The sequence below is a fragment of the Marmota flaviventris genome, chromosome 12 (genome assembly GCF_047511675.1).
Source record: "Marmota flaviventris isolate mMarFla1 chromosome 12, mMarFla1.hap1, whole genome shotgun sequence".
Taxonomy (NCBI): Eukaryota; Metazoa; Chordata; class Mammalia; order Rodentia; family Sciuridae; genus Marmota; species Marmota flaviventris.
Window position 1 is genome coordinate 40,419,406 of NC_092509.1, and position 27,479 is coordinate 40,446,884.

The 27,479-nt window shown below is 37.7% G+C and overlaps 1 protein-coding gene across 2 annotated transcripts in view; it reads right to left on the minus strand.

Annotated features, from left to right (window-relative positions):
- Ccny (cyclin Y) overlaps positions 1-27,479 on the minus strand; it is a 217,834-nt gene that overhangs the window by 55,426 nt on the left and 134,929 nt on the right. For both annotated transcript variants that reach the window (XM_027928482.2, XM_071599877.1), the window contains exons 2-3: positions 17,452-17,526; positions 5,585-5,619 (exon numbers count right to left, since the gene is read on the minus strand). In XM_027928482.2, coding sequence (XP_027784283.1) covers positions 5,585-5,619; positions 17,452-17,526 — 110 coding nt within the window. The remainder of the gene's footprint in view (positions 1-5,584; positions 5,620-17,451; positions 17,527-27,479) is intronic.

The following is a 27,479-nucleotide window of genomic DNA, read 5'->3' on the forward strand; positions in this document are numbered from 1 at the left end:
AAAATCAAAGTAAAAAAAAATACCTATAAAAAGTCAAAAGCACAGGGACTGGGATTGTGGCTCAGCAGTAGAGCGCTCACCTAGCACGTGTGAGACTCTGGGTTTGATCCTCAGCACAATCGCTCAATAGATAGATAGATAGATAGATAGATAAAATGAAGGCATTGTGTCCAACTATAACTAACTAAATAAATAAATATTTTTTATAAAAGTCAAAGCACAGACTATAACACAGATGCTGGGGGTGGGCACTCTGTTTGAAGGCTCAGGGAAAGTCTGCTTCTTAAAGGGCTTTTTTGACGAAGTCCCCTCTTGAAATACAAAGTTTGTGCCTTCCCAGACAGACTTCACGTTTTTCCTTTCCTCTCTATTCCAGAAATCCCTTGGCAAGGTGACAAAGCTGAAATTTTAGGTTAAGAGAGCAGTAAGAAAAAAATGGCATAGTGTGGCACAACGAAGCATCATGCAAGACCTTGAGTCCAGCTAGCTTAAGGACAGCTGGACTCCCCTCTATCCTCAGAAAATGGCAGCAATGGAACCCAAAGCCACAAACTATGGTAAAAGCTGGCTAGCTCCAGCTGAGTGTAAAGGAACATGCCTGTACTTCCAGCCACTGAGGAGGCATAGGAAGGAGGCTAGCAAATTCAAGATCAGCCTGGGCAACTTAGTGAGACTCTGTCACAAAGGATAGTAGATGTAGCCCAGCGGTAGAATGTTTGCTTAGCAGGTGAAAGGCCCTGAGTTCTATCATAGGCAGGAAAAGAAAAACAGAAAAAAGGAGAATCTTTTACAGATATAACCAATACACTCAAGGGCTCACATCCTACACAAACTTCTCATCTGCCCCAGCACTTTCATGTGTATAGCATTTTCATTTTTAGAAATTCTGTGAAGGAGAAGGAGGAATAAGAGAGAAAAGAACAAAATATCTATCCCCTTTCAATATCCTGAAGTAGACTGACAGGTCTGAGACTGAGTATCTAAGGTTCTTATAGCAACATGTGAAAATTTTGTACTCTCCATTATTACTGCAATTTTTCTATCAATTTGAAATTATCTCAAGATGAAATTTGAATTTCCTTAGCTTAATGGATTTTTTAAATTTTATGAAATTCTAATCTTACTAAGTCTTTTTCACATCCTCCAAGTATACTATATTAATGTAGCATAGTAGCTGCTTAATAAACTTATAAGAGCACAACTCTGGTGGTTCACGCCTGAAACCAGCTATTTGGGAGGCCTAGGCAGAAGAATTACAAGGTTCAAGGCCAGCCTCAGCAACCCTCTCAAAATAAAAAGGTCTGGGGGTGAAGTTCAGTGGTAGAACACTGCTGGGTTCAATTCTTAGTATCCCTCCACCCTACCCTACCCAAAAGAGCAAATCTTCCAGAGACAAAAGTAAGGTTTAGAAATTTTAAAATATCAGTTTCTGGCCAGATGCAATGGACATGCCTATAATCCCAGAGACTCAGGAGGCTGAGACAGGAGGATAGCAGGTTCAAGGTCAGCCTCAGCAATTTAGCAAGACCCTGCCTCAAAATAAAATAAAATAAAAGGTTGGGGATGTAGCTCAGTGGCAAAGTCCCTCTGAGCACTGGGGATACTCAATCCCCAGTATGCAATATGGACCTCTCCAGCTCCATTTCTCATTTCATTCCTTAACTTCTATAACTTACAAATGAGAGTATAATCAGAGTAGAAACCATTTTATAAGGACTTCTATTTCTATATCACTCAAAACTAAAAGGCAAAAATCTGTTCAGAATTGAATTAGTGAAGAGGTGCAAACTAAGTATTCCCAAAAGGAGTTGAACAGAATATACCTCCCTTGGGAGTCCAGGTCTTAGTAAGTGGAGGGGTAGGGACTACAACTATACTCAAAATACAAGAAAGACTTTATCAGTTTTGAAAAAACTTAAACTAAATTTACCTAATCTCCAATGGATAATAACATCAACATATATATCTGGTACTAAAATCAGTTTACAAATTACCTTCCCTTCATTTGAGTCAAGCAGGCCAAAGAGTTGTGATCCATCTGGGAGAGAAGAGAACTGAAACTTGAAGACATTTCCAAGGTCACCCAGTTATCAGGTGGCAGAATTAGAGTCTGAGAAAAGTTCCTTTACACTCAACTAACAATGTGACTCTTGTATAATTGCTTTATTTCCTCACCAAACTTATAGAACAATCACCCGTCTCAATGCTGAGACACATGCTTTGAATTTTTTTTGTAAGTATGGGTGACCCTAAGTAGCATGCCCATTTGGGCTTTCTCATTCAAAATCAACAGCAGAAGAGACATAAGGGAGATCAGCCACTGAACTCCAGGTTCATTTTATTTGAATATCCTTTTTTTTTTTTTTTTAACTTCTTTGATCATATGACTTTAGGTATGCTGTCACCACGTGGCAGGAAAATGTCACAGAAAAATTAGGCTAAGGTAAAAGGCATGAGCTTCTCCTAAGTTTCAGGGGTAATTCCAAACTACAGCTACTTACAAAGTCATCTACAACTTAATAGAGATTTTCACATTTTAAGACATTTTTAAAAAAAAGCAAAGCCAAATGTCAGCAAAATTAAAGCATAAACTTTAAATAAAGTTTGTCATACAAGTCTTTTCAAAAATGCCTCTAATAATGCATTAAATTTTCCTATAACTATTCATTCTAATTACATCTAAAATACAGGTGCTGATTAGACTATTAATCTTTATAATTCACCTGATTTAACTTGCTGTCAAAATTCCCAGATCTTTCAGAAGCTGCCACCTTTTACTTAATCCCTTTAAAGACACTAGGGTGGTTTTTTCTTTCTCTGTTTTTTATTTTGTTTTGTTTTTTTGGAGCCAGTTAAAGGCCTACCCCCTTACCCTGCCTGCCTGGGGTTCTATCCTCTACTGTCCCCGCACACCCCCAAGAAGGTTCTGGGTCTAAGTTTACTCTTTTCACTTGCTAAAATGTGTTTGCAGAGAGCCAGAAAAACTTTCATCTCCCCTGTAGTTACCATTTATCCTAGGGGTAGAGCTGAACCACCCCTACTTCTCTTACTTTACTCGGCTTATGTATATCCACTTCTTCACTTCTCTTCAATATCAGCTTCTTATAGATTATCTAAGCAACAGGTACTAACTAAGTGGGTTGTTCAGAAACTTGAAGATGAAAGTAAACAAAATCCCTCACATTAAATAAAATATGGTCAAAAACAAAGAATCTGTTATTCCAAAGTTAAATAAGAAATTAAAATTATAAATTTTACTAAGGATCTTTATTCAGAAATGAATCCTACAGACTGCCCTATAAAATTTTGATTAAGACTATACTATCTAACTTCAGATAAGCAAATTAACCCCTGTCCCAATGGGAACTGGTCTTACTATCTGAGAAGCGTACAGATGAACGCTGCTTAAGTCCCAATCCTGGTTCCAATGTTATTTGGCTAACTTCTTTGAACCTCAGTTTCTATATCAGTAGAATGGGAAGGATACACACATAAACCCAGCCTGGTTACTATGCTAAGTAATAAGTGAGTGCATTAAACCAATCAGAACAGAGCCTGGCACCCAATCAGTAAAGCACTGATTACTGGTATCCCTTATCTTTTCTCTACTGTTCTAACTTATTAGACCCAAGTCACAAAACCTGAAAAGCACAGTTAGTTTATTAGCCTAATTGAATCTGCAGGTAATTTCACTCAAACTGTATTTCAAGGGGCTGGAACAGCACACTCCAGTGGCTTTTCCCAGCAGTGGCAGGGCACACGTGCTCATTTGCAGCTAGGTCTGTTCAGGGATTGGAGGGTCACGCTGTTCCAGGGTCATCTGCTACATAAGACATTCAGCACAGAGCTTTCTTCTATACAGGAACAAGTTCGTGTGAGAGATGTCAGCACCTGTGTGATTTCATTCTTTGTGTCAGTAGATGAGAGATTTTACAGAGTTTGAAGAGTGGGCTGAGTTTCAGTGGATACCTAAAGTTAGAATGCATAGCCTACTCCGCCCTAATCCATATGCTGGTCCATGGAAATTGACTCAGTGTGTGGCAGGTGCCAGGACTGTACAGGACACAAAGTGTGAGGTTAAGTGAGACAGCATATGAAATAAATGTGCAAGTCAGAACTATGAGAGCACACCTCTATCTCATTAGCTACAATCACAGCAGAGTGGCATGGACAAATTCCTGTTCTCTTTCCTCACTACACCCTTAATGGAGCTGTAGTGAACTGCAAAGGTGGACTGGCTGCTTTTTCAGCTCTTCCTTCCCCTGCAAACTCCTTGGCAAACATGCTAATGGAAGGGAAAGAAGTCAAATGCACTCAGCAGTAAAAAATTGGAAGCAAGAATTTAGAGAATTAGTTTCAGTCACTCACATTTCTATATTCATGCATGCACTGCTTTCAAAAGAAAAGGCATGCCAATTACATCATCTTTTCTTTGTGACATATTATGATTTTGCAGATGCTTTATATTGATGCTTCAAAATTTGAAGAGGTCATGAATTGCTTTAAGGATCTGATAAAAGCTATAGGCCCTCTGACCCCTACAGAACTATGTATGTTCATATATTTATTGACACAGTCCACAGAGGAATCACTCTCCTAAGGATCTTTCTCACTGCATTTTGTCCAGATTTTCAAGGGGCAAGAAATACAATACTATGGTTCTAAGTCTCATGAATACACAGCTTTAGTGCCAAGTATTTTATGATCTGCAAATACCTAAATGCAGACAGTTTAAGAATCCTGGGAAAGATCTCTGTGAGGTCAAATACATCATTCTTATTTTCATTATGAGGATTTATAGCACACTTATTTTGATAATTTCCCTATTTCATCATACCATACCTCGTGATAGTATTCTTTCCTAAAGGAAGAGACACTTCCTAAGAAGAAGAGGAGGAGTGGGTATAACTTTCCTGGTGACAGAGCTTGCCATGAAGCATAGGGTGGGGGTTGGAGGCTGGATACAGCCAGCTGCACCTGCTGCTGCAAGGCAGGTGGACTGGTGACAAAGTATCTCAGTGGAACACTTTCCACCTGGCCACCAAGGGAGGGGTGTTCTGCTTAGAATAACCAAGGGACCAGAGGTGAAGTTTTGAAACTTTTAAAATTAAAGTATTAAAAAAATGTTTCTCCTTTCTTTGGATACCCCAAAAACATACTCTATCGTGTCTACAAAGTGTGAAAATGAGAGAGAGATAGCTTATGAAAAACAAGTATGTGTTCATTCAATTGGAACTGAGCTACAAAGAAACAGTACTTTGGGAGTATAAAGGAAATTAAGGATTAGAAACTAAAAAGAAGTGCCTTTCACTTGGACCTGTGGTGTTTACTATGGCTTCATTCACACATCTCTTATCATTAACAACATAGCTTAGGGAATCTGGAAAAACATTTGGGACAGTGTATAAATGCCAACTGAAGCTTGTCCAATTATACACCAAACTGAGCACTGTAACATTTTCCACATTTTTTTTTAAGTATTGACACAATACAAGAAGCATTTTCACCCATCAAAGACATAGTTATTTAAGCTCTTTATACCATACAGTCATTATGAAAAACACAGGGAGACAACTTCACTTACATGGTTAATGAAGAGACTCTTGCGTTTTTCTCTCACTGTGAAAACAAAAGATGCAACAGAAATGTTACATGCCTGCATGCCAACCCCTGGCAGGTTGCTAAGGACTGGGCCACGATGTTGTGGACCCATCCATCCACCAACCAATATACCCAGTTGCTCACTCAACAAACACAGGAATAAAGAACCTGCATGAATGCAGATCTGAACTTGGCTGACAGAAGGAAATATAAATCCAATTAAACAACAGCACCCAAAATAACCAACAATAAAATTAATTAAAGGGTAAATGATCTCCATTAACTGAAAAAATATTTATTAATTAGTAAATTGCATAAAACTTATATGCACCAAATAGTTTAAGATGATTAATTAACAAATAATAGGACATTTATTTCTAACCACTGGACCCATAAAGGTTCATTATATTAATGAACCAAAAATAACAACAGTATCTGTAACAGCATTAACATACATGACAGATGATGTATATCAGAAGTGTCCTTATTATGGAAACTGACTCTCTCCATGCTGTGCGCTGATGAACAGGACTGGGCTTTCATCTAACAGGCTTCCTGGAGCATCCTGCAGCACCCCCTCTCCCAGGGAGACAGATAAAAAACTCAACAGTAATAAACACTGCTCTCTTAACAAGTCTGCTTCTCATCCTGCTGTCTGCACAACCTGGCTGTACTAAGTGGCTCAGCTGCCAGCACCCCCAAGCCTCAGTGTTTATTAAACAGGCCTTTAGCCCCAGGGATGCATAGGGTACACAGAAACTCAGAGGAGATTACAGTAAATCTAATGTCATTGAAATCTGCATTTTCTTTCTTGAAGACAAGCTTTTGGGGTGTATAAAACTTTATGGGTAGTTCACTATAAAGGATATAAAGAACAGGTTTCCTGTAAGGAGACGACATTTTAGGTGGCTACCTCAGGGTAGTCTAAAACCATAGGGTGCAGATCTAGCTTATCATCTGAGGAAAGTTGATTTTGTTTGTTTTTCCCCTGCAGTCCATATCCCAAAAGTAGATTCCCTTTAGTCTTCAGAAGTGCTCTGTCTAATCTATCAGAGAAGCCTAGGAATTGTTTTCCAGTCCTTCGTATGCAATTCTTAGATTCACAAGGCAACACTTGTCTTTACCTTAGGAACCCTATTCTCTGGGGCTGGGGTTTGTAAACTCAGTGATAGAGCACTTACCTAGGCATGTACAGGCCCTGAGTTCAGTCTCTAGCATTGGGGGAAAAAAATCCTATACTCTCTGGAATGACTGCCATTTACCTTCCTATCTCAAAGATATTTGAGATACAAAAGCCAAAACTGGTCTAAGGATGCAGTTGGTTATGTTAAAGAAGTAGACTAAGAGACAGACGGTGTCTATACTTAGGCGCCAGAAGGATCATCTGTAGGTGATCAGGTGAATTAGCCCACTCCTGTCACAGGATAGGGAGGTAGGTACCAGAGTGCAAGGTGCACAGGCCATACCTAAGGTCAGACCAACATGCACAAACCAGAGTGACAGAAGAATGTATCTGCTGATGAGGTAACATGACTACTTTATACCTAACTCCATGTAAATATCCACATATGAATCTTAACAAAAGAAAAATGATGGTGTGGCTGGAAGAGCTGAGTTCTAACTTATGCACATTTGTGTACAAGTGTGTGTGAATTTTTGTGCATGTGTACATATGTACATGTTTTTCTTAAACTAATCCATTACTATTCTACTAAGCATGTAGCCAGGAATAGGAAGTATAATGACATTGCTGTGGTGATTTCCCATTGACTAAATGGATATGGAAACATTCCACATGGGCCACAGATCTGAAAGAGTTTCCAGCAAATTTTCTAGATGACATCTAGCCTTTCTCAGAGGATTCTAACAATAGGTTTATGCAAAAGAGACTTTATGTCTCCCAATTATGGGACCCACCTTTAGGTTACCTCAACCTTCCTAAACCAGGTCCTGCCTCCAGCAATACATGCCTCAAGGAACTATTTCCTTTAAGAAACACTAGAGTTTCTCATAAGGATACTATTGAGAAGATTTAACATTATTCAAACACAAGAGAAAGGGATGAAAAACAGAACCTTCAATAGTTCAGACTGAAAGTTTTACCTAAAAAGTTTACAAAAAAATAAAACCATAGTATACAAATAGAAATATTATAAAAGTATATGCAATTCTCCTTGTACATTACCTACAAGGATCAATCTCAGGGATGAATCAGGCCATTTCCATGAACTCTAACTAGTTCCAATTAGAATAGCAAAAAACAGAAGTTCAAGAGGACTATTATAAAATACTTAAGGTTAAGGTATCCAGATCTGTTACAGAATCTCTTAGGCATTGACTGATTTTCAACCAAATTAATTCCTATATTCTATCCTATTTCTTTCAAAGCAACTGGGCTTGCTGAATCTGAGCTGATCTGAAACGTAGGGCTCACAGACCAAATCAGGTATTACTTTCTTCTGTTACTCTGTAGTTCCTCTTAGAGGGCCTTTGCAAGACAATGTCTGCAGTCTGAGAGACCTTTCCACAAATGTATTCTTTGACTGATTTCCTTTTTGAGTCTTCCAAGCCTCAAATAAACCACCAGTCACTACACAGAGAAAAACTCCCAATATCCATGTTCTGACTAGGTGGCCCATTTCTCTAACCTACTCCCTGGATTAGATAATTATAAAACACTTCAGGATAAGGTTACCCTAGCTGGGCTAATTCTCTCTCTCTTAACAATTTGAAGTTGGAACTAGCAAGAAGCTAGTTCATCACAGACAAAATTATTCAAATCTATATTTGTCCTTGAAATACATTTGAAACCATCTGAGGCCATTTTAATCAGCTCTGAAATTCAAAATGCTTTAGCTATTTTATTTTCTATAAGTAATACATCAACTCATTATTAAGAGTTTGGCTTTAATCATTTTTAGGACCTTAATATTTTGGTTTCTAGAAATATACTCATCAAAATCTCTGGAGTTTTCAGAGTTCCTACATAATTGAGTGGACTAATAGTTATATATTGCTTCATTAGAGAAACAAGCAATAAATTGTTGTGGCTCATAAGTCTCCTCTTTCTTGGAAGAAGAATAACAGTGATCTCCTTTGATCCAATCTATAATAGTTTGTTAAGAGGATTTTTAATTGGCTATAGCAACAGTACATAATAACAAACAAAAAATGTACAAATGGCTTTAAAAGTAAGCCATCTAAAATCATCAAAAGCACTACTAAAATGGCATTAAAAGTCTTCTCCAGATAAAATGGAGAGCTAGAAGTAAGTAGCAGTGTTGGCAATCTGAGGAACAAACAAAATTTCACTTAAGTTGCTAAGAAACACTCCTTTACCACAATATCACAGCAGTAAAATTTTTTTAGTCTTAAAAATAAGACTTGAATTGGGTGGCAACATACTTTATATACAAACAGAGATACAAAAATTGTGGTATATATGTGTATTAAGAATTGTAATGCAAAAAAAAAAAAAAAGAATAGCGTTACCTTAGATTAGGTAGAGGGAAGGGAAAGGAGGGGACGGCAGGGGATGTGGGGACAAGAGAGATAGTAGAATGAAACAGACATTATTACTGTATGTATGTATGTGACTGTATGACCAATGTGATTCTACAATATGTATACTCAGAAAAATGAGAAATTATATCCCATCTATGTATGATATATCAAAGTATATAAGTGCATTCTACTGTCATGTATAACTAATTAAAACAAATAAAATTTTTTTTAAAAAATACAACTTTTTGGAAAAAATCTAGTTCTTATCAAATCCTTATTAATAATATGTTAACAATCTAAATGCAATTTTAGCTAACCTCTTTTACAGACAGGAATTTAAAAACTACCTTGGTTTCCCATCTTCCTTTTCTAAAATAGACCTTCCCGTGGCATATGTCAGCTGTAGGATATTAGGACTAAAGAGGTCCTAATATACTATCTAATCCAACATCCTTCTCTTGGAAATGAGGAAGCCACCCACACAAGTGCAGACAAGGAGTGACTAGAAGGGGTAGGAGAGAAAGGTGAATTAGCCCACTCCTGGAAGGGTCCTCTGCACTACCCTTCCCTTAAAAGCATCAGTGATGGTGAAGGCTCCTAGAATCTGCATGAAATTAGTACTTTAAAAAAAAAAAAAAAAAAGCCAGAATGATAATTAGGACCCAATATGAACAGAGCTAAGCTATGCTACAAAGAAAAATTATTCAGCTTATTAATTACTCTGGATATGAAGAACTGGAAGTCACACAAGCCAAAGACTTCAACTCTGATGTAAAGAATTATGGCATCTAGTTTGGAGATATAAAACTGAATGCTGAGTGCATAGCTAATGTAGATTATAATAAGCTGGTTCAAAAGAAAGATTTTATATCTCCCTTTTTTTCCCCTGTGGTTAAGAGATCAGTAACGTTTATCTTACTCTAAGTTTGAGATTACCACACAATTCCTGCGGGTTTCAAAACTGCAGTGGATTTGTTTACTTTATTCAAAACACAACTAATAAGCCCTCATTTAGATACTAAAGTTCCTGCCTCCCTGAGCTCATAACCTGACAGGGAGGTCATGAAACACAATGACCAGGACACAAAATACACTATGGGAGGAGAGCACCCCACACTTCCCTGAGCAAGGCATCCTGATGAGGTCATTCCCATGAGGCATACCTCCTTCACTTCAGGAAGAGATCTCAGAACTGCCAAAGGGACGTGTTTATTTCTAAGCTCAGCACTGAGGAACAGGACATTCTGTACATTCAAATGGAAATCTAAATAGCAGGGCAGATGAAACAACAAGGAAAACAAAAGGAAAAAATTCAGTGTCTAGCGCAGATCCAGTCACAGAGAGGAAAAACTCCAGGAAACGGAACAGGAGGCAGATGCTGGACACGGGAGAAGCTACTCACAGAACAAGTGCCAACCAACCTTAAGACATTTTCTGTTTCCCATGGAGAAATGCCAGGGCCAAGGGATTTCTTCAGAAGCATAGAAACTTCAATTAAGTGGGATTCTTTTAAAACTATTTGATTATTTAAAAAATGCATGCATATATAGAAAATTTGGATCATACTGAGCAGTAAAAGGAAGAAAATATAATTACAAATGAAATTAAAACTTGGAAAATACACAGATACATAAAGAAAAAAATATAATCCAACAACCCAGAGGTTCACTAGTTGAAATTTGGTATGTATCTTTCAATTCTTTTACTTGTGTATATTTATACAGATGTTATGTGCACTCGTGCAAATGGATGCAATCGTATGTAAACACACCAAGAAATATGTCCATTCTATTAGTGTGTTAGCACTTTCATTGGTTATACATTATTTCATTAAAATATAAATATACTAATTCTTTGTATCATGTATTATGATATTCTCCCCACATAACATAAAGGGGTGAGAAAGCCATGCAATATGATGAACACCACTACAACAGAGAGGTATGCAGACTTAATGGAGGCAGAGGACTCAGGGGACATCTTCTAAAATGAATCAGATTTATTTTCCCAGAGCTCTTGAGTATATCAGGTTATGCCAAGTACAACAAAATTAAAAGAGTAGTAGGAGGTAAAATTTAAAGTCATTTTGTTTCATCTGGTAACGCTTTTTTTTTTTTTTTTTTGGGGGGGGGTACTACAGAAAATGTTAAAGTGAGTAGCTCCTATAACTTTCACAAATCAAATCAAGCGGATTCCAATTCTTTACTGTCAATAAAATTGAAGAAGAACAAGACTGAATTGTAGCTAATTATTAGGAATTATTTTAGAGATCTCTGACATACAAACCACATGGTATAAAATAATTCAGTGATATTACTATAACAAAAGTCCCTCTATTCCTGTTTATGTATGTGCATAAAGTTCCTCCGCACTTCTAAAAACAAAGGCTTTGATGGTGAATACTGCCTGATCCTAGAAATAAATAATATTCAACCACAGAAGCTTCTTAATAAGAAATGTTTATTCGTGGACTGGGATTGTGGCTCAGTGGCAGAGTGCCTGCCACATGCATGTGAGGCACTGAGTTCAATCCTCAGCACCGAATAAATAAATAAAGGCATTGTGTCCATCTACAACTAATAAATAAATAAATAAGAAATTTTTTTCTTAAAAAAAAATACACTTTCAGTTTTAATACTCATTAAAATGTTAATGTTTGTCTTCTGATCAACTGAGTAGTGATAACCATAATAATACATCTTTTAACATTCTAAGCCTTATAAGTGTCAGGAATAAAAGATTAGATTAAATTTAACTATATTTTTATATGAGAAGTATGACAGTATGAGAAATGACTTTCAGGAATCAAAACATACTATTATTAAGATAAAATTCTGTGGAAAAAAGAATGAAAATATAATATTCAAAATGAAAATGGAATGATATGAAAATTTCCTACTGCTAAAGAAGAGCATGTTCATACATTTTGAAATGACTGTAGTAATTAAAATTCTTTTGAAACTCATTTTTAATGAAGGGTATTTTTATTTTAAAATATCAGTATTTATAATCATCAGAAAGTATATCCCTTGATAGGATGAAAATTTTTAATATCAAAACAAAAATGTTTGAGGACGTTCATGGTTTCTCAAAATTATTTTCAATGGTATGTAGCAAAGGGGAAAAAATGAAAATCACTCATATAAGACCTTTGATTCCTATGAATGCTTCAACATCTGACTGCAGAATTCTTCCCTATGGAGCCTGACAAGCTCCAGAGGAGACACACAGAATGCCAGACCAGGAACTGGAACAGGGCACCCCAACACCCAGTGTGCATGAAGGTAATAATGACAGCTGGGAATCTGTAGGTGAGAGAAAGGCAGGAAGCTCATGGGAATGAACCCCGAGACAGGACACACAGGCTCCTAAATGCCAGATAAAAGGAAGACAAAAAGGTCGGTCCTCTTTCTATGTAAAGTTCAACTATGCCCAGGAGCAGACACATCCCACACAGAAAGGGCCATAAAACATTACTTCAATTTTAGTATTTCTGAAAAGATTTGCAAATAAAAATATGGTTCATATTTTTATTTCTGAATTTTTTTGTTTCTACTTCAGCTTTAAGCCACTCAAAGACAGTTTTTATTCTTTAATTATATCTAAGGATTTTTGAGAAACACAGAATTCTCAATGCGCAAACACGATTTTATTTTTGTCCGACTTCTTTTTGTTAGTATTTATTCTTAAATTTTAGGTGGACACAATATCTTTATTTTACATTTATATGGTGCTGAGGATCGAACCCAGTGCCTCGTGCATGCTAGGCGAGCACTCTACCACTGAGCCGCAACCCCAGCCCCTGTCCAACTTCTTTTTTAAGGCAAAGGGTTCTAAAAAACATACTAATGAAAAGAAACATGATATAAATTGGCTCTTTTCTCCTACTTAAGCATAAGCTCTCATATCTTTGAACACAATAAATTAAAATAGGTCTAGGAAAGGAGCAGACAACAGAAAATGCATGTAATTCTTCCCCGCAAGCAAAAGTGATCCCATGAAAAGGCAAGGCAGGCCAAGCAAACTAATTTCTCTCTTCCCTCTGGCAATTTTTTCCACCCTATGAGAAACCCTTGGTCCCTTCTTGGTTGAATGGCTCTTTGCACAAATGAGTTGTCATTGCACAACTCATTTGTGCAAAGAAATGACAGAGAGGGCAGTCACTCCAGCTTTGGATAAAATACCCCTAACTTCAAGCTGGAAGGGTCTAATTAGCAAGCACTCTATTATCATTCAGTCTTGCTGGAGTTTCCAGTATCTTTTTGAAGAATGAGAAAAAGTTTCAAAGTCCAGCCTAAACCTCTTTGATATCTAGACAGAAAAGGAAATTAACAATCAAGAAACTCTATTTATTGCAGGTACCATCTAAATCAGACTAATGAATAGGTGGTAGGTGAAGCATGTGGCCCACAGAGCTTGTCTGTCCATCAAGCACTGGAGAAGGAAAGAGGTTGAGAGGACTGCAGAGGAGAGCAAGCTGAAAAAAACAGAGAGCTACAGGCTGTGATCTGAAGAAGTAGCTGTCCTAACATAACTGTCATCACCGCAACAATGGCCTCCAGCCCCCAAACTCAAGACTAAACCACTGAAGTAGTACATGAACCCGAAGGAAAGAGAAATCCCAGGTTCAAAAGAAAATAATCTAATAGTGGTGTGGGCCTTGCTGTCTCAAATTACAATATTTCTTCCAATTATAACAAAAATAGGGTGGGTAGGTGGGTAGGACCCACAACTGTGAAGTGCTCTAGCCCTCTTAGAAGTGTGAAGTGTCGTGCAATGGAAATGAGAATTTATCCAAGTGAAGAACTACAACAATCAAATCAAAAATGTTTACTGGCACTGTCATTTTTCCTTCTTTGAACCAGTTGGGCTGGCACATCCACAAGCACTAGGGAAGCACAGGGAACACTGTTCCTGGCCCTCTAGAAGTTAGTGGGTGGCACAGACAAGGCAGTAACACTAAATATCCCAATTTGGTTCTGACTATAAAGCAAGGGTTCACAGGCTGCTGCAGGCGCTCATCAAAGGCCTATTTAACCCAGCCTGAGGGGTCAAGGGAACCTTCATCAAGGAAGTGATGGCAGAAATGAGCCCTGAAGGCAGAAGAAATGAGCCATGTGAAAGACAGAGCGGAACTCAGGGCAGAAAGCAAGTGTCATATCTGAGAAACTGCAAGAGCACAGAGGCACAAAAAGAAGAGAAAAGGCAGACAGGGAAGGAAGGCAGAGGCCGAACCATGGAGGGCCTCATACCCTAGACTGAAGGTTCTGCAACTAGTTCTAAGACAACAACAGGGAGTTATTCTAAAAACTAAGTAAAGAAGGCTGGAGTCGTGGCTCAGTGGTAGAGCGCTTGCCTGGCATGTGTGAGGCCCTGGTTCAATCCCCAGCACTGCATATAAATAATTAATAAATCCATTGACAACTAAAAAACACTTAAAAAAACTGACTAAAAAAGTGACATAATCTTATTTGATTTATACGAAGTCCTTTCACTTAATAGCGACACAGACCTAGGTCTGGAGAGGGATAAGGTCAAAGCTGAGGAGACCAACCTAGGGGGCTGCTGCAGTAATCCAAGGGAGGACATTTTGAGCCCAACCTAAGAGGGCAGCAAAGGGAATAAGAAAGTCAATCAGATTCAAGGGCTATGTTCTTACTGCTTGGTAAAAACTCAATATACCTTAGATAACCTACATGCCACGGTGTGCTGGAAAATGTTTTTAAAAAGAATGCCCTGATTTGTAGCATTTCCCAATTTCTGTGGTATAATTCCTGCCAGCATGGTGTCACTGAAAGTGGAGCTAGGAAGATGCGTGTGCAGTGCAAAGTCAGCTCCAGGAGAAGCAGGCAGAGTCTAGGAAAATGCAAAGCCTTCCCTGGCTTAGGGACCAAGGCACGGTAGGAAAGGGAGGAAGTTAACTGAGTTCCTAAGTTCCTTTTGGGTCATATTGAGTTAGAGGAACCTGTAACCTTCAATTGTAAAGATGTCCAGAGGCAGCTGGATACATGGGTTTTGAACACTGCAAAGAAAAATCTGGTTGGACGTTAAAACTAAAATGAAAGTTACAATGAACTGTGAAAAGACCACAAAGATATGAGAGTGGACAAAAGAACCCTGGGAAATATCAGAATTAAAGGGATGAATAGAGGAAGAGAAGCTTATTTCTTAGAATGATGTCTAAGAAAGAACTTACAGAAAGGGACGATTTCTTGGAACCAATTTGCCAAAAGCCAATTCACCAAATAGTCAATTCTCTGACAATCGTTTCATCAAAAAATTCAGTTACCAAAGTTTTGTATTTTAAAGACCAGTTTCTCTTCTTTTTTCCCCCAGTGCTAGAGATCAAACCCAGGGCCTTGAACATACCAGGCATATGCTCTACCACTAAGTCACATCCCCAGTCCCAATCTATTTCTTTTAATTGTGGATAAAGCAATTATTTATTAGATGGACTTATTCTTAGCAAATTGGCATGGCTGAAGATGGGAAGCCAAGCAGAGCAAGGTGTGCACACCTATAATCCCAGTGACTTGGGAGGCTGAGGCCGGAGGATAGTAAGTTTTAAGAAAGCTCAACAACTTAGGATTTCACTAAGTTCATCTCAAAATAAAAAGTAAAAATTACTGAGAATAAATGTAGTACAATGGTAGAACACCCCTGCGCTCAATACCTAGTACCACCAAAAAAATAAAAAATAAAAAGACGGGAAGTAAAAAGAGAAGTTTTAAGAAGCTTGGATAAGTGGGTGGTGGAAAGTGCCACCAAAGTGGTCAACAGCCGCAGGATGGAAAATGTCCTCCAGTAACCTTACTCCACAGAACTGAGGCTGGGGGGAAACCTCAGCAGGAAAGTGAATGGAAAGGAAAAGCAGGCATGATACAGAGGTACAGAAGTGTCACTGAACAGGAATAGAGGAGAACTACAAGGGGAAAGAGTACTGGTCATTTTTCTTTTCACCTGTAACATGCATGTTCACAGCATATTTCCACACTGAATGGAAAAGATCTAGCATCTAAGAAACTAAAGCGATAAACCAAGGGGTTAAAGCAATTAATGCCTGGTGTTCCAGAAGAGGAAGAGGAAGGAGTATGTCCCTAAGCTATTTCTGGAGCAATCCTTCTTCTGTTGTAGCAATCAAGATATGTGTCAACCACCTAGAGGCCCTGATATAATTTCATGCAATCCTGTTAGAACATTTTTTGAATGATGCTAGTATATACACTGAATTCTTCTATCCTTCATTTTTCATTGTCCCAAACTGTCATCCTCACTGTCATTTTCCTTCCCTTATAATATTCTACCCCTCCCAATGGCCTCCCATTTCATGAGGGGAAAATGTGAGTTTTATGTAATCCAATACATTCAAAACTGCCTTCACAAGTATTTGATGCCTATACTAATCTACTCTTACTTTTGAAAACATTTATGTTTCATAACTACACCAAAGTTTTTCATGCTTAATTACAGATAACCAGGATCACATCAACATCATGCCTTGCCAAAACTGTTAACCTAATCATTATTAAGGAGTTATCAATTTGTTATGAGCTTACTGTTTTAAACATGCTTGGCTATTTTCTAGTCACTTCAGGATCTTCTCTAAATTAGAACTTAGCAATTTGCCAAAAAAGTCAAGTATAGAACCTATAGCACTTCTAGATCATAAAATAATATCCTATTATAATATAAACTCACATGCCATACTTTTCTATAGGCATCCTACCAAGATTTACGACCACTGTACTATAAATGTTATCTTATTTCCCCTTTGTAGCCAAGGACCAGGAACAGTGACACAAGCCAGAGGCTAAAAGAAAGAATAACTCCTAGGAAAAATCCCACATACATCTAGGATAAACCACAAAGATCCTAGACTCTTTAAGAACAAGCTGATTAAAAGCTTAGCAAAAAAGAAAACATCTGCATCTAGTATAGAGGTACAATTCAGCACCTAAGCAACACAAGAGAGAGAGGGGTGCTTTTACTTAAGATTTATATTTGCTTTCTTTTATACACTGTCCAATGTAACAAACCTGTGTAATATTTTGAGAACTGATGCAAGTATCAGTTCTTAAAGGTAAATTTCTGACTCAGAGTACAAATTCCAGAATGTATATAGAGATAATCCAGCTAACTGGCAAAATTAAGAGTTATTTCAAATGGCAAATTCTAAAAACAACTCATTACAAAAGAAGAAAAACGAAAAGGAATCACCATTAACAATATACTTCAGGGTCACTAAAAGGTATTCTATTTTACATTGAAAATGGAAAAATCAAGATTTAGGCTAACTATAAACATGGGCTTTTTTTGTTTAAAGAAACAAATAAATTAGTAACATACCGTCTGTCTGAGATTTACTGAGGAATATTGTGCTGGCCCGAGGATGATCTGAAGGATTGAATTCCATGTTCAAATCTTTAAAGAAAGAAAAACAAATTGAGTGAATAACCATCTGATAACTAGGGAGAGCCAAGATTAGTTTTTAATTTTTTTCAACCTTAATTGCTAATACATATTGAAGATTCTGAAATCTACTTATTGTTAATAGATTCCTTTGATTAAAAAAAAAAAAAACACTATTTAGAAATATGAACAAGTCCTACCATAAAAATTAGACATTAGGCTGGAGATATATTAGCCTCAATCTATTTTCTTTTTAAGAGTGTGTTCTACACCCAAGAGACCACAAAACAGAAGTACCAGTTATCATCTGTAATTATAGTGAGTTATACACTGCAAAAGGTTTGTCTGAACTCCACTATTAAGAGGTATTTCCTTGTCAAAGGTGATTAAAATAGGATATCTCAACTGGTTAGGCTCAATCAGACCCACACACTCTGCTTGGTTAAAAATATTTTGAAAGGCAAAACTTACCCCTTAAGGTAAACACTGCATATTGGCCATTTGTGGGCCTAATCTGGGCCACACATGTGTTCTCTTTGATCCACAATTTGGAAAAACAATTCAGATCAACATATAAAAATCAAAAGATATCAAACACACCACAAGAGAGAAAAATCCCTATTTCCAGCTTCTCTGAAGAAATCAGATCACTTGGTAAGATCAAATCCTCAGGCCCTAGTCCTCTTCCCCTTCCTGACACTCAGCAGCACTCCTTACTTTCCTTTCTTCCCACTCCCAGGCACTTAGTTTTGCAGCAGTCCCTGCATTAGAACAATCTCCAAAGGTCAAGGGCTTGTCGACTTAGAATCACTCTATAGAAGAATATTCAGTTGAACACAAAAAACATAAGCAATAGCAACAAGAAGCTCAATCTGATTCTAAAGGAAAAGATGTGTTAAGCATACCAAGAGAATTAAGTTAGGGAAGGAAAAAGAAAACATTTTTAAAAAAAAACCACTGAGAGCTGGGGATGTGGCTCAAGCGGTAACGCACTCGCCTGGCATGCGCGGGGTTCGATCCTCAGCACCACATAAAAATAAAATAAAGATGTTGTGTCCACCGAAAACTGAAAAATAAATATTTAAAAATTCTCTCTCTCTCTCTCTCCTCTCTCTCAAACAAAACAAAACAAAACAGTGAAATGTCAGAATCATCTTCAAAGCAGCTTATATCATCAGAATGAAAACTATATGGGGTTAAATTATTTCAATAAATTTAAAAAAACTAAACACCACCAATAAAAACAGATGGTGCATATGCTTAACTTAAATAGCTAATTAAGTTAAAGATAAAAGGAAGGAAAAACAAGGATGGTCAGGTGGACACCAAAAGCAACACTGCATCACTTATCCTCAGCAAACCCCTGACATGACATAGTGTTCTCACATAGCCGATCTCATTCTGAACTGTACTTTCTAATTTTTCACTGGAACTTGATTTTAAAAACACCCACTGACTCTTAAACACATGGTACATCAGTTATCTGGTCCTTCAGGTATCACATAAACATTAAACTTATACCAGAGTTTCACAGTTAAAGGCACTGATGGATTTTGGTGGAAAAAGATGGCAAAGAGAAACAAAATTTCAAACCCTTTAATTTAAATTTGATGAAGTTAGGCCAGAAAATTCCTGGTGAAAATGATTCTTTGTGTGAGTGTTTCCTGCTCAATTAGGATCATGTTTGTTTGTTTTTTATAGACAAAGGTGTTAATTGTTTGAGGACCTCTATATATAAAAATGAGTGCAATATGTAATTCTAAACACACATGGGTGCAGAAACCTTAACACATAATCCCCTCGGAAAAAGCATCAACTCAAAGAGACCGAGTACATAGTGCCTACATGTTCCTGGGGTGACAATAACAACCCAATGGCCTGACCTCAAATAGTATCAACACCACAAAGCCTCGTTTTGTGTTTTTATCCCCCCCTTTTTTTAATTTGTTCTTTTTAGATACACAAGACAGTAGAATGTATTTTGACATACATACATGAAGTATAACTTATTCAAATTAGGATCCCATTCTTGTGATTGTACATGATGTGAAGTTTTCCTGGTCATGTATTATATATGAACATAGAAAAGCTATGTCAGTCCATTCTACTGTCTTTCCTATTCCCATCCACCCTCCCTTCCCTTCATTCCCCTTTGTCTAATCCAAAGTACTTCTATTTTTCCCTCTCTCCACCCCTCTGTGTGTCATCATCCACATATGAGAGAGAAAATTCGGCCTTTGTTTTTTTGGGACTGGCTTATTTCACTTAGCATGATAGTCTCCAGTTCCACCCATTTACTGGCAAATGGCATAATTTCATTCTTCTTTATGGCTGAGTAACATTCCATTGTGTATATATACAGTATTTTCTTTATCTACTCATGTGTTAAAGGGTACCTAGACTGGATCCATTGCTTAGCTTAACTATTATGAATTGAGCTGCTGTAAACATAGATGTGGCTGCATCACTATACTATGCTGATTTTAAGTCCTTTGGGTATATATCAAGGAGCAGGATAACTGGGTCAAATGGTGGTTCCATTCCAAGTTTTCTGAAGAATCTCCATACTGCTTTCCAGGGAGGCTGCACCAATTTGCAGTTCCACCAGCAATGTCTAAGCGTACCGTTTTGCCTACATCCTCACCAACATTCATTGTTGCTTTTATTCTTGATAATTACCATTCTGGAGTGAAATGGAATCTCAATCTCAATGTAATTTTGACTTGCATTTCTCTACTTGTTAGAAATGTTGAACATTTTTTCATATATTTGTTGATGATCATATTTCTTCTTCTGAGAAGTGTCTGTTCAGTTACTTTGTCCATTTATTGATTGGGTTATTTGTTTTGTTTTGTTGGTGTTAAGTTTTTTGAGTTCTTTTTATATCCTGAAGATTAATGCTCTATCTTAGGTGCAGGTAGCAAAGATTTTCTTGATTTTACTTCTTGCACTTTAGGAGTCTTGTTGAGGAAGTCAGTTCATAAGCTTACATGATGGAAAGTTGGGCCTACATTTTCTTCTAGTGGGCACACAGTCTCTGGTCTAATGTCTAAGTCCTTGATCCACTTTCAGTGAGTTTTGTGTAGGGTGAGAGATAGAGGATCAATTTCATTCTGCTACACAGGGATTTCCAGTTTTCTCAGCACCATTTCTTGAAGGGGCTATTCTTTTCTCCAATGAATGGTTATGGTATCTTTGTCTAGTGTGAGATAACTGTATTTATGTGGATTTGTCTCTGTGTCTTCTATTCTGGACCACTGATCTTCATGTCTGTTTTGATGCCAATACCATGCTGTTTTTGTTACGATAGCTCTATAGTATGATTTAAGATTTGATATTGTGATGCCTCCTGCTTCACCTTTCTTGCTAAAGATTGCTTTGGATATTCTAGGCCTCTTATTTTTACAAATGAATTTTATGACTGCTTTTTCTATTTCTTTTTTTTTTTTTTTTTTTAGTTGTAGATGGACACAACATCTCCATTTTACTTATTTATTTATTCATATGTGGTGCTGAGGATCAAACCCAGGGCCTTACGCATGCGAGGCGAGTGCTCTACCACTGAGCCACTGCCTATGAAGAACATCACTGGAATTTTAATAGGAATTGCATTAAATCTGTATAGTGTTTTTGGTAGTACGGCCATTTTGACCATATTAATTCTGCCTATCCCAGAACACGGGCAATCTTTTCATTAATTTCTTTCTTTAGTGTCCTGTAGCTTTCATTGTAGAGGTCTTCCACCTCTTTTGTTAGATTGATCCCCAATAAAATTACTCTTTTGAGGCAATTATGAAGAGCGTTCCTCATTTCTTTTTCAGTTGACTCATCATTAGTGTACAGGAATGCAACTGATTTATGGGAGTTAATTTTGTATCCTGCTACTTTGCTGAATTCATTTATGAGTTCTAGAAATTTTCTGGGTCTTCTAAATATAGAATCATGTCATCATCAAGTAGGGCTCTTCTTTTCCTATTCATATCCCTTTTATTTCCTTATTTTGCCTAATTTATCTGGCTAGGGTTTCAAAGACTCTGTTGAATATAAGTGGAGAAGGGGAACATCCTTGTCTTGTTCCAGTTTTTAGAGGGAATGCTTTCAATTTTTCTCCTTTTAGAATGACGTGAGGAATGTTCCTACTATTGCTAGTTTTTCTGGTGTTTTGAACACAAATAGATGCTGTATTTTGTCAAATCCTTTTTCTACACCTATTGAGATAATCACATGATTCTTGTCTTTAAGTCTATTGATGTGATGTATTACATAAATTGATTTCCAGAGGTCGAACCAACCTTGCATCCCTGTCATGATCGCCATTTGATCATGGTGCACTACCTTTTCAATAAGTTTTTCGTGCATTTTGCCACTAATTTTATTAAGAATTTTAGCATCTATGTTCATCAGGGATACTGGTCTGAAGCTTTCTTTCCTTGATGTGTATTTGTCTGGTTTTGATATCAGCATGATACTAGCTTCATAGATGGGTTTGGAAGGGTTCCCTCCTTTTCTATTTCATGGAATAATTTGAGGAGATTTCGTGTTAGTTCTTCTTTAAAGATCTGGTAGAACTCAGCTGAGAATCCATCTGGTCCTGGGCTTTTCTGTAGGTAGGCTTTTGATGGCAACTTCAATTTCATTGCAAAGCTTTACTTTGTTGCTTAACACCCAATGTCTACTCATCAATCTTAGTTTTCTTTAAGATCCACATGTTAATATTAAAAGCTATCAGATGGGGTTTTTAGAACACTTTACAAAGCACATAAAGCTTCCCTGTTTGGAGCCAAAACTATACAATACTGCCATTTGTTTCAGAATGAGATCCTGCTTCTAAATCCTAAAATGTCTTGGAGATTAAAATTCTTTACCACAATGCACACAAGCCCCCAAGATTGCTAAGAATGGGAATGTCATAGATTCAAGAGAGGGCTTCCAACAATAGGGCATTTGTTATAGTGAATAATAATATATCAATGTTATGATTTAGATATGAGGTGTCCCCCAAAAGCTCATGTGTGACACAATGCAAGAAAGCTTAATTCAGATAGAGGATTAACTGAGTGGTAACTGCAGGAAGGCAGAATGTGGTTGGAGAAAATGGGTCACTGGGGGAGGGCCCTAAGGTGTATATCTTGGTCTTATTGAGCAGAGTTCGCTCATGCATTTGCACTCACTCACGCTCTGTCTCTGTCTCTCTCCCTCTCTCTCTGTTTCCTGGTGCCATGCTTCCAACTGCTTTCCTCCATCGCACTCTTCTACCATGGTGTCCTGCCTCACTTTAGGCCATGAGGAATGGAGTCTGCAATATATGGACTGAGACGTCTAAAACTGTGAGCCCCCAAATAAACTTTTCCTCCTATAAAATTGGTCTTGTCAAGTCTTTTGGTTTCAGCAGTGAAAAAGCTACATGGTGAAATGCTAAACCACCATTTAAAAAATCATATTTTATTGCCATGGAAAGCCATGTGTCATTAGGTGAGGAAAGCAGTGTGATACCACCTTGAGGTATATGCATAGGCACATAAAACATATCCAAAAGAATATACACCAATATTCCTTGAGGGTTTTTTTTTTTTTAATTTGTTTTTGGTTTTGCTTATCTGTGTTTTTTAAGTTTCAACATTCAGCACACTCTTGTTGGTTTGATATTTACACTTTTGAAGTTTGAAAAATTTATTTTATGGCAACTTATGAAAACTGATTTGAACGTCTTCTATCCTCTTAGATGGTGGTCTGCTTCTCCAGCTCAAGCTAGTGTTCACAGGAGATGCCCAGAGCTCTCCTGGCTGTGGCTGTAGGACACTTTCCTGAAATTAGTGGAGACTTATGCACTGCCACTAGGATGAGTCTTCCCACCAACACTGTGTACTTGCTATTGGAACTCTGAACAGGAGGAACCTCTGAGGGAGGTGCCCTTATCCTCTAACAACTCCCATTGTGTGTCTTCATTATTCCTGCTTTAATGGGCCCAAAGGGCAAACAAACAAAACAACAAGAAGCCTGCTTTTTCTCCTATGGGCAAACCATGCAGCAGGAATTTCACTTTACACTTTCCCCAAGAGATGTGTATACCAATTGTATACACAATTATGCCATGTCATACTTCTAGGTCTGACCATAATGCTCACAGTGGTACAAGTGGTTTCCTGATGAGGATAAGCATTGTATTGACCCTATTCTGTGATGAAGAACAAGTCATGCTAACTTCAGAGAAAATGAGATCAGGGTCTGCTGTGATGAGGGGAGTGGGGCTGCAAAGAATTAACTGTCCACCTGGGTGGTAAAAGAACTTGGTCCAGAGCTCTCCTGCCATCCCTGCTAGACCACGCCTTACCTGGGATCCTGGCTGACCTATAAGGACTGAAGCCTGCATTAGGGGTGAGGCAAAGATTGAGGCAGAGGGAATAACAGAGGCCCCTAAAGCTGAATTCATATAACACACAATATTCCTCAAGATCTCCCTGAAAATTTAAATTTCAGAACCAGGAGGTTTCCCCGAGGTAGGGGGCGGGGGGTGGGGGGGGATATCTCTAGGAATTCTCTGCTTCTGAACACCATGGCACAAAATGCTGAGGGGAGCTTCTGAGGTTATCACTAGTTTTCATTTCAAAGCATGTTCAGATGCTTGGAACTTCCTGTACATTGCTAATAAAAAACATTCATGGTAATGGGTCAGCTTTTCATCTTTATGGTGAAAATACCTGACAAAAACAACTTAGAAGAGGAAAAGTTTATTTGGGCTCATGTGTCACAGAGGCATCTCAGTCCACAGCCAATCAATGCTACTGCTCTTGAGCCAAGGTGAGGCAGAATATCATGGCAGAAGTATGTGGCAGAGGAAAGTTGCTCAGCTCATAGCAGCCAGGAAGCAGGGAATGAGAAGGAATCAGGGAGAAAACAGACTCTTCCAGGGCACACCCCCAATATTCCTCAAGATCTCCCTGAAATTTAAATTTCAGAACCTACTTCCTCCATATGGGTCCCGCCTCTCAGCAGTCCATGCATCTATCAGTGGATTAACCAATTGATGGACTGATAAAGTTTCAGCCCTCCCATCCAATCATTTCACCTCTAAACACTCCTTTATTACCTAACAGATGAGCTTTTGGGGGAACATTTCAGATCTACACCATAATAGCTAGTTTGCATTTTCTCTAAGCCTAACCCAGATTTATTTTCCATAAAAGAGCAAAGAAATGAAATACAGTGCCAAGTACAAGTCAATAGGCTACTTTTGTACAGAAGTCAGTCTGAGGAACTGACTTACTTTGAGAACCTGTAATGTGAAGGAGGGTGCTATGGACTGGATGTGGTTTGTGTATATCCCCCAAGTCTTCCTGTTTAAGTTTAATCTTTATTGTGATGTATCAAAAAGGCAAAAAATTTAATCTAACTATGTTTAAAGGGCCTTTAAGAGGTAATAAGTATTAGATAAAGCCATTAGAAGGGAGCTCCATGATTAAATCCTAGCAGCAAGAGGGAGAGAAAAAACAGAAAGACACACATATGCATGCATGTTTTCTGTTTCTGCCCCCACCCCCAAAAGTCATTACCAGATGTGACCCTTGACTTTGAACCAAAACTTGGGCCAAAATAAACCTCTTTTCTTTATAAAGTGACCTGTCTTGAATATCACTATATTTCATTACAGGAATAAAAAAAATATATACTAATACAGAGGTCCAACCATAATAATAATCTTGATAGTTATAATATAATAATCTGACTTATCAAGCACAGGTAAATATCCAGAAAGGCAGAGTACTTGTATGCAGAACTGCCGGGTCGTTCTTAAGATTCACATTTAAGAGAACAGCTGGTTGCAGTGGCGCATGCCTGTAAAATCCCAGCAGCTTGGGAGGTTGAGACAAGTTCAACGCCAGCCTCAGCAAAAGCAAGGCACTAAGCAACTCCATGAGACCCAGTCTCTAAATAAAATACAAAACAGGGCTGGGTTGTTCAGTGGTCAAGTGCCAGGAGTTCAATCCCCAGTACAAAAAAAAAAAAAAGAAAAGAAAAGAAACTTTAAGAGAGAAACCCCAGATCTTGAAGAGATACAGTTATTACAATATATTCTTTGGCATGGGAATTCCAACTTTTCAGAGAACTAAAAATGGGAAAAAACAGCATTCTCACAAGCCAAGCAAAATAAACCTGTTGTAACACTCTCAAGTTAATCAAGACAAACCTGCTACTCCCCTCCCCACCACTGCAGAGTCCAGAAAAAAAAAAAATGGTACCCAAAATATGTATGAATTGGAACACATTTGAGAGAGCGTGATATTTTCGGCTCAAGCTAGATGATGTTTCCAAATGACAAGAATTAAAAGGAAGAAATTCATGGAATATTGAGTTTCAAATCAGAGATTATAGATGAAATTAACTTCATAGCTAAAGGATGCTAATCACTTTGCTAAAGTCAGTTCTAATGGCATACAACCTATTTATAAAGTAAAAATTTGAACACTAATGGTCCACATAATCCTCCCTCCATCCAACATAAAACAAAATATCCCTCTTCTTTGCAACACACCCTCCCCAGGAACTTCACACTGCCCCAGATCTAACCCTCGACCTGCCTTCCCAGAGCACAGAGAGCTCTAATTTTCCTACCTGCTCCTCTTCAAGAACCTCACATGCTAACTTATCCAGAGAAGAAAATTATGAGACATGGTTTATCCTACATGAACTCGCCACTTTGGTCAGGTAGATAAGATAAAGTACATAACACATTAGAGCACAGGACCTGACAGAGAATAACAAAGAATGAACTATCTGTCCAAATCCTGTGAGACAGAGAGCAGTATGCTTAAAATTAAAGAGCTGAAACAAAACAATGGACTCAGAAAGGGTCAAAAATGAATATTTTTTAAAATGTTTTATATCTTTATTTATTTTTATAAATAGATATAAAAAATTTTTATTTTTTATACCTTTATTTATAAAAATAAAAGATCAAACCCATGTGCTAGGCAAGCACTCTACCACTGAGCCACAGCCACAGCCTGAATATTGCTTTAAAAAAAAAAAAAATTCCTGTCAAGGCCATTCAGCTGAATTCAGTTAAACAAAATAAATATGTATCAAAATATGTATCAAGTGCCTGCTATATGCTAAGTATTGTGTTCAATTCTGCTGCTATTAAAAGACTATTTTAGGGAACTAGTCTCCTCTTTCCTATTCATAATCCTTTCCTATGCATGGTCATAAGAACACATTTTTTTATTTTCAAAGGGCTAATATCATAATAGACAACTTTAACTGACTTCAAAATGCATCACATTTCTATCACATATTAACCTTTGCAATTGCATTGTGATGGCATAAATCAGTATTTGATTAGATAACATGAGTATACCATCAAGGCCAACATGCCATGATTTTCATTCACTTATTCATTTATTCAACAAATAGTCACTGAACATCTCCAGGTGCCAGAAAACTGCTGGATTCCAGGTGCTGAGAATACAGAAGTGAACAAACTAGGTCAAGTCCCTGCCCTATTAGAGCATCCTTCTAAAATGAAGATGCATAAGAAAACAAATAACCCAATCAATAAATGGACAAAGGAACTGAACAGACACTTCACATAAGAAGAAATACAATCAGTCAACAAATATATGAAAAAATGTTCAACATCTCTAACAAGTAGAGAAATGCAAATCAAAACTACACTGAGATTCCATCTCACTCCAGTCAGAATGGCACTTATCAAGAATACAAGTAACAATAAATGTTGGCAAGACTATGGGGGGAAAAGTATTCTCATACATTGCTGGTGGCACTGCAAATTGGTGCAGTCACTCTGGAAAGCAGTATGGAGATTCTTCAGAAAACTTGGAATGGAACCACCATTTGACCCGGTTATCCCACTCCTTGTTATATACCCAAAGGACTTAAAATCAGCATAGTATAGTGATGCAACCACATCCATGTTTACAGCAGCTCAATTCACAATAGCTAAGCAA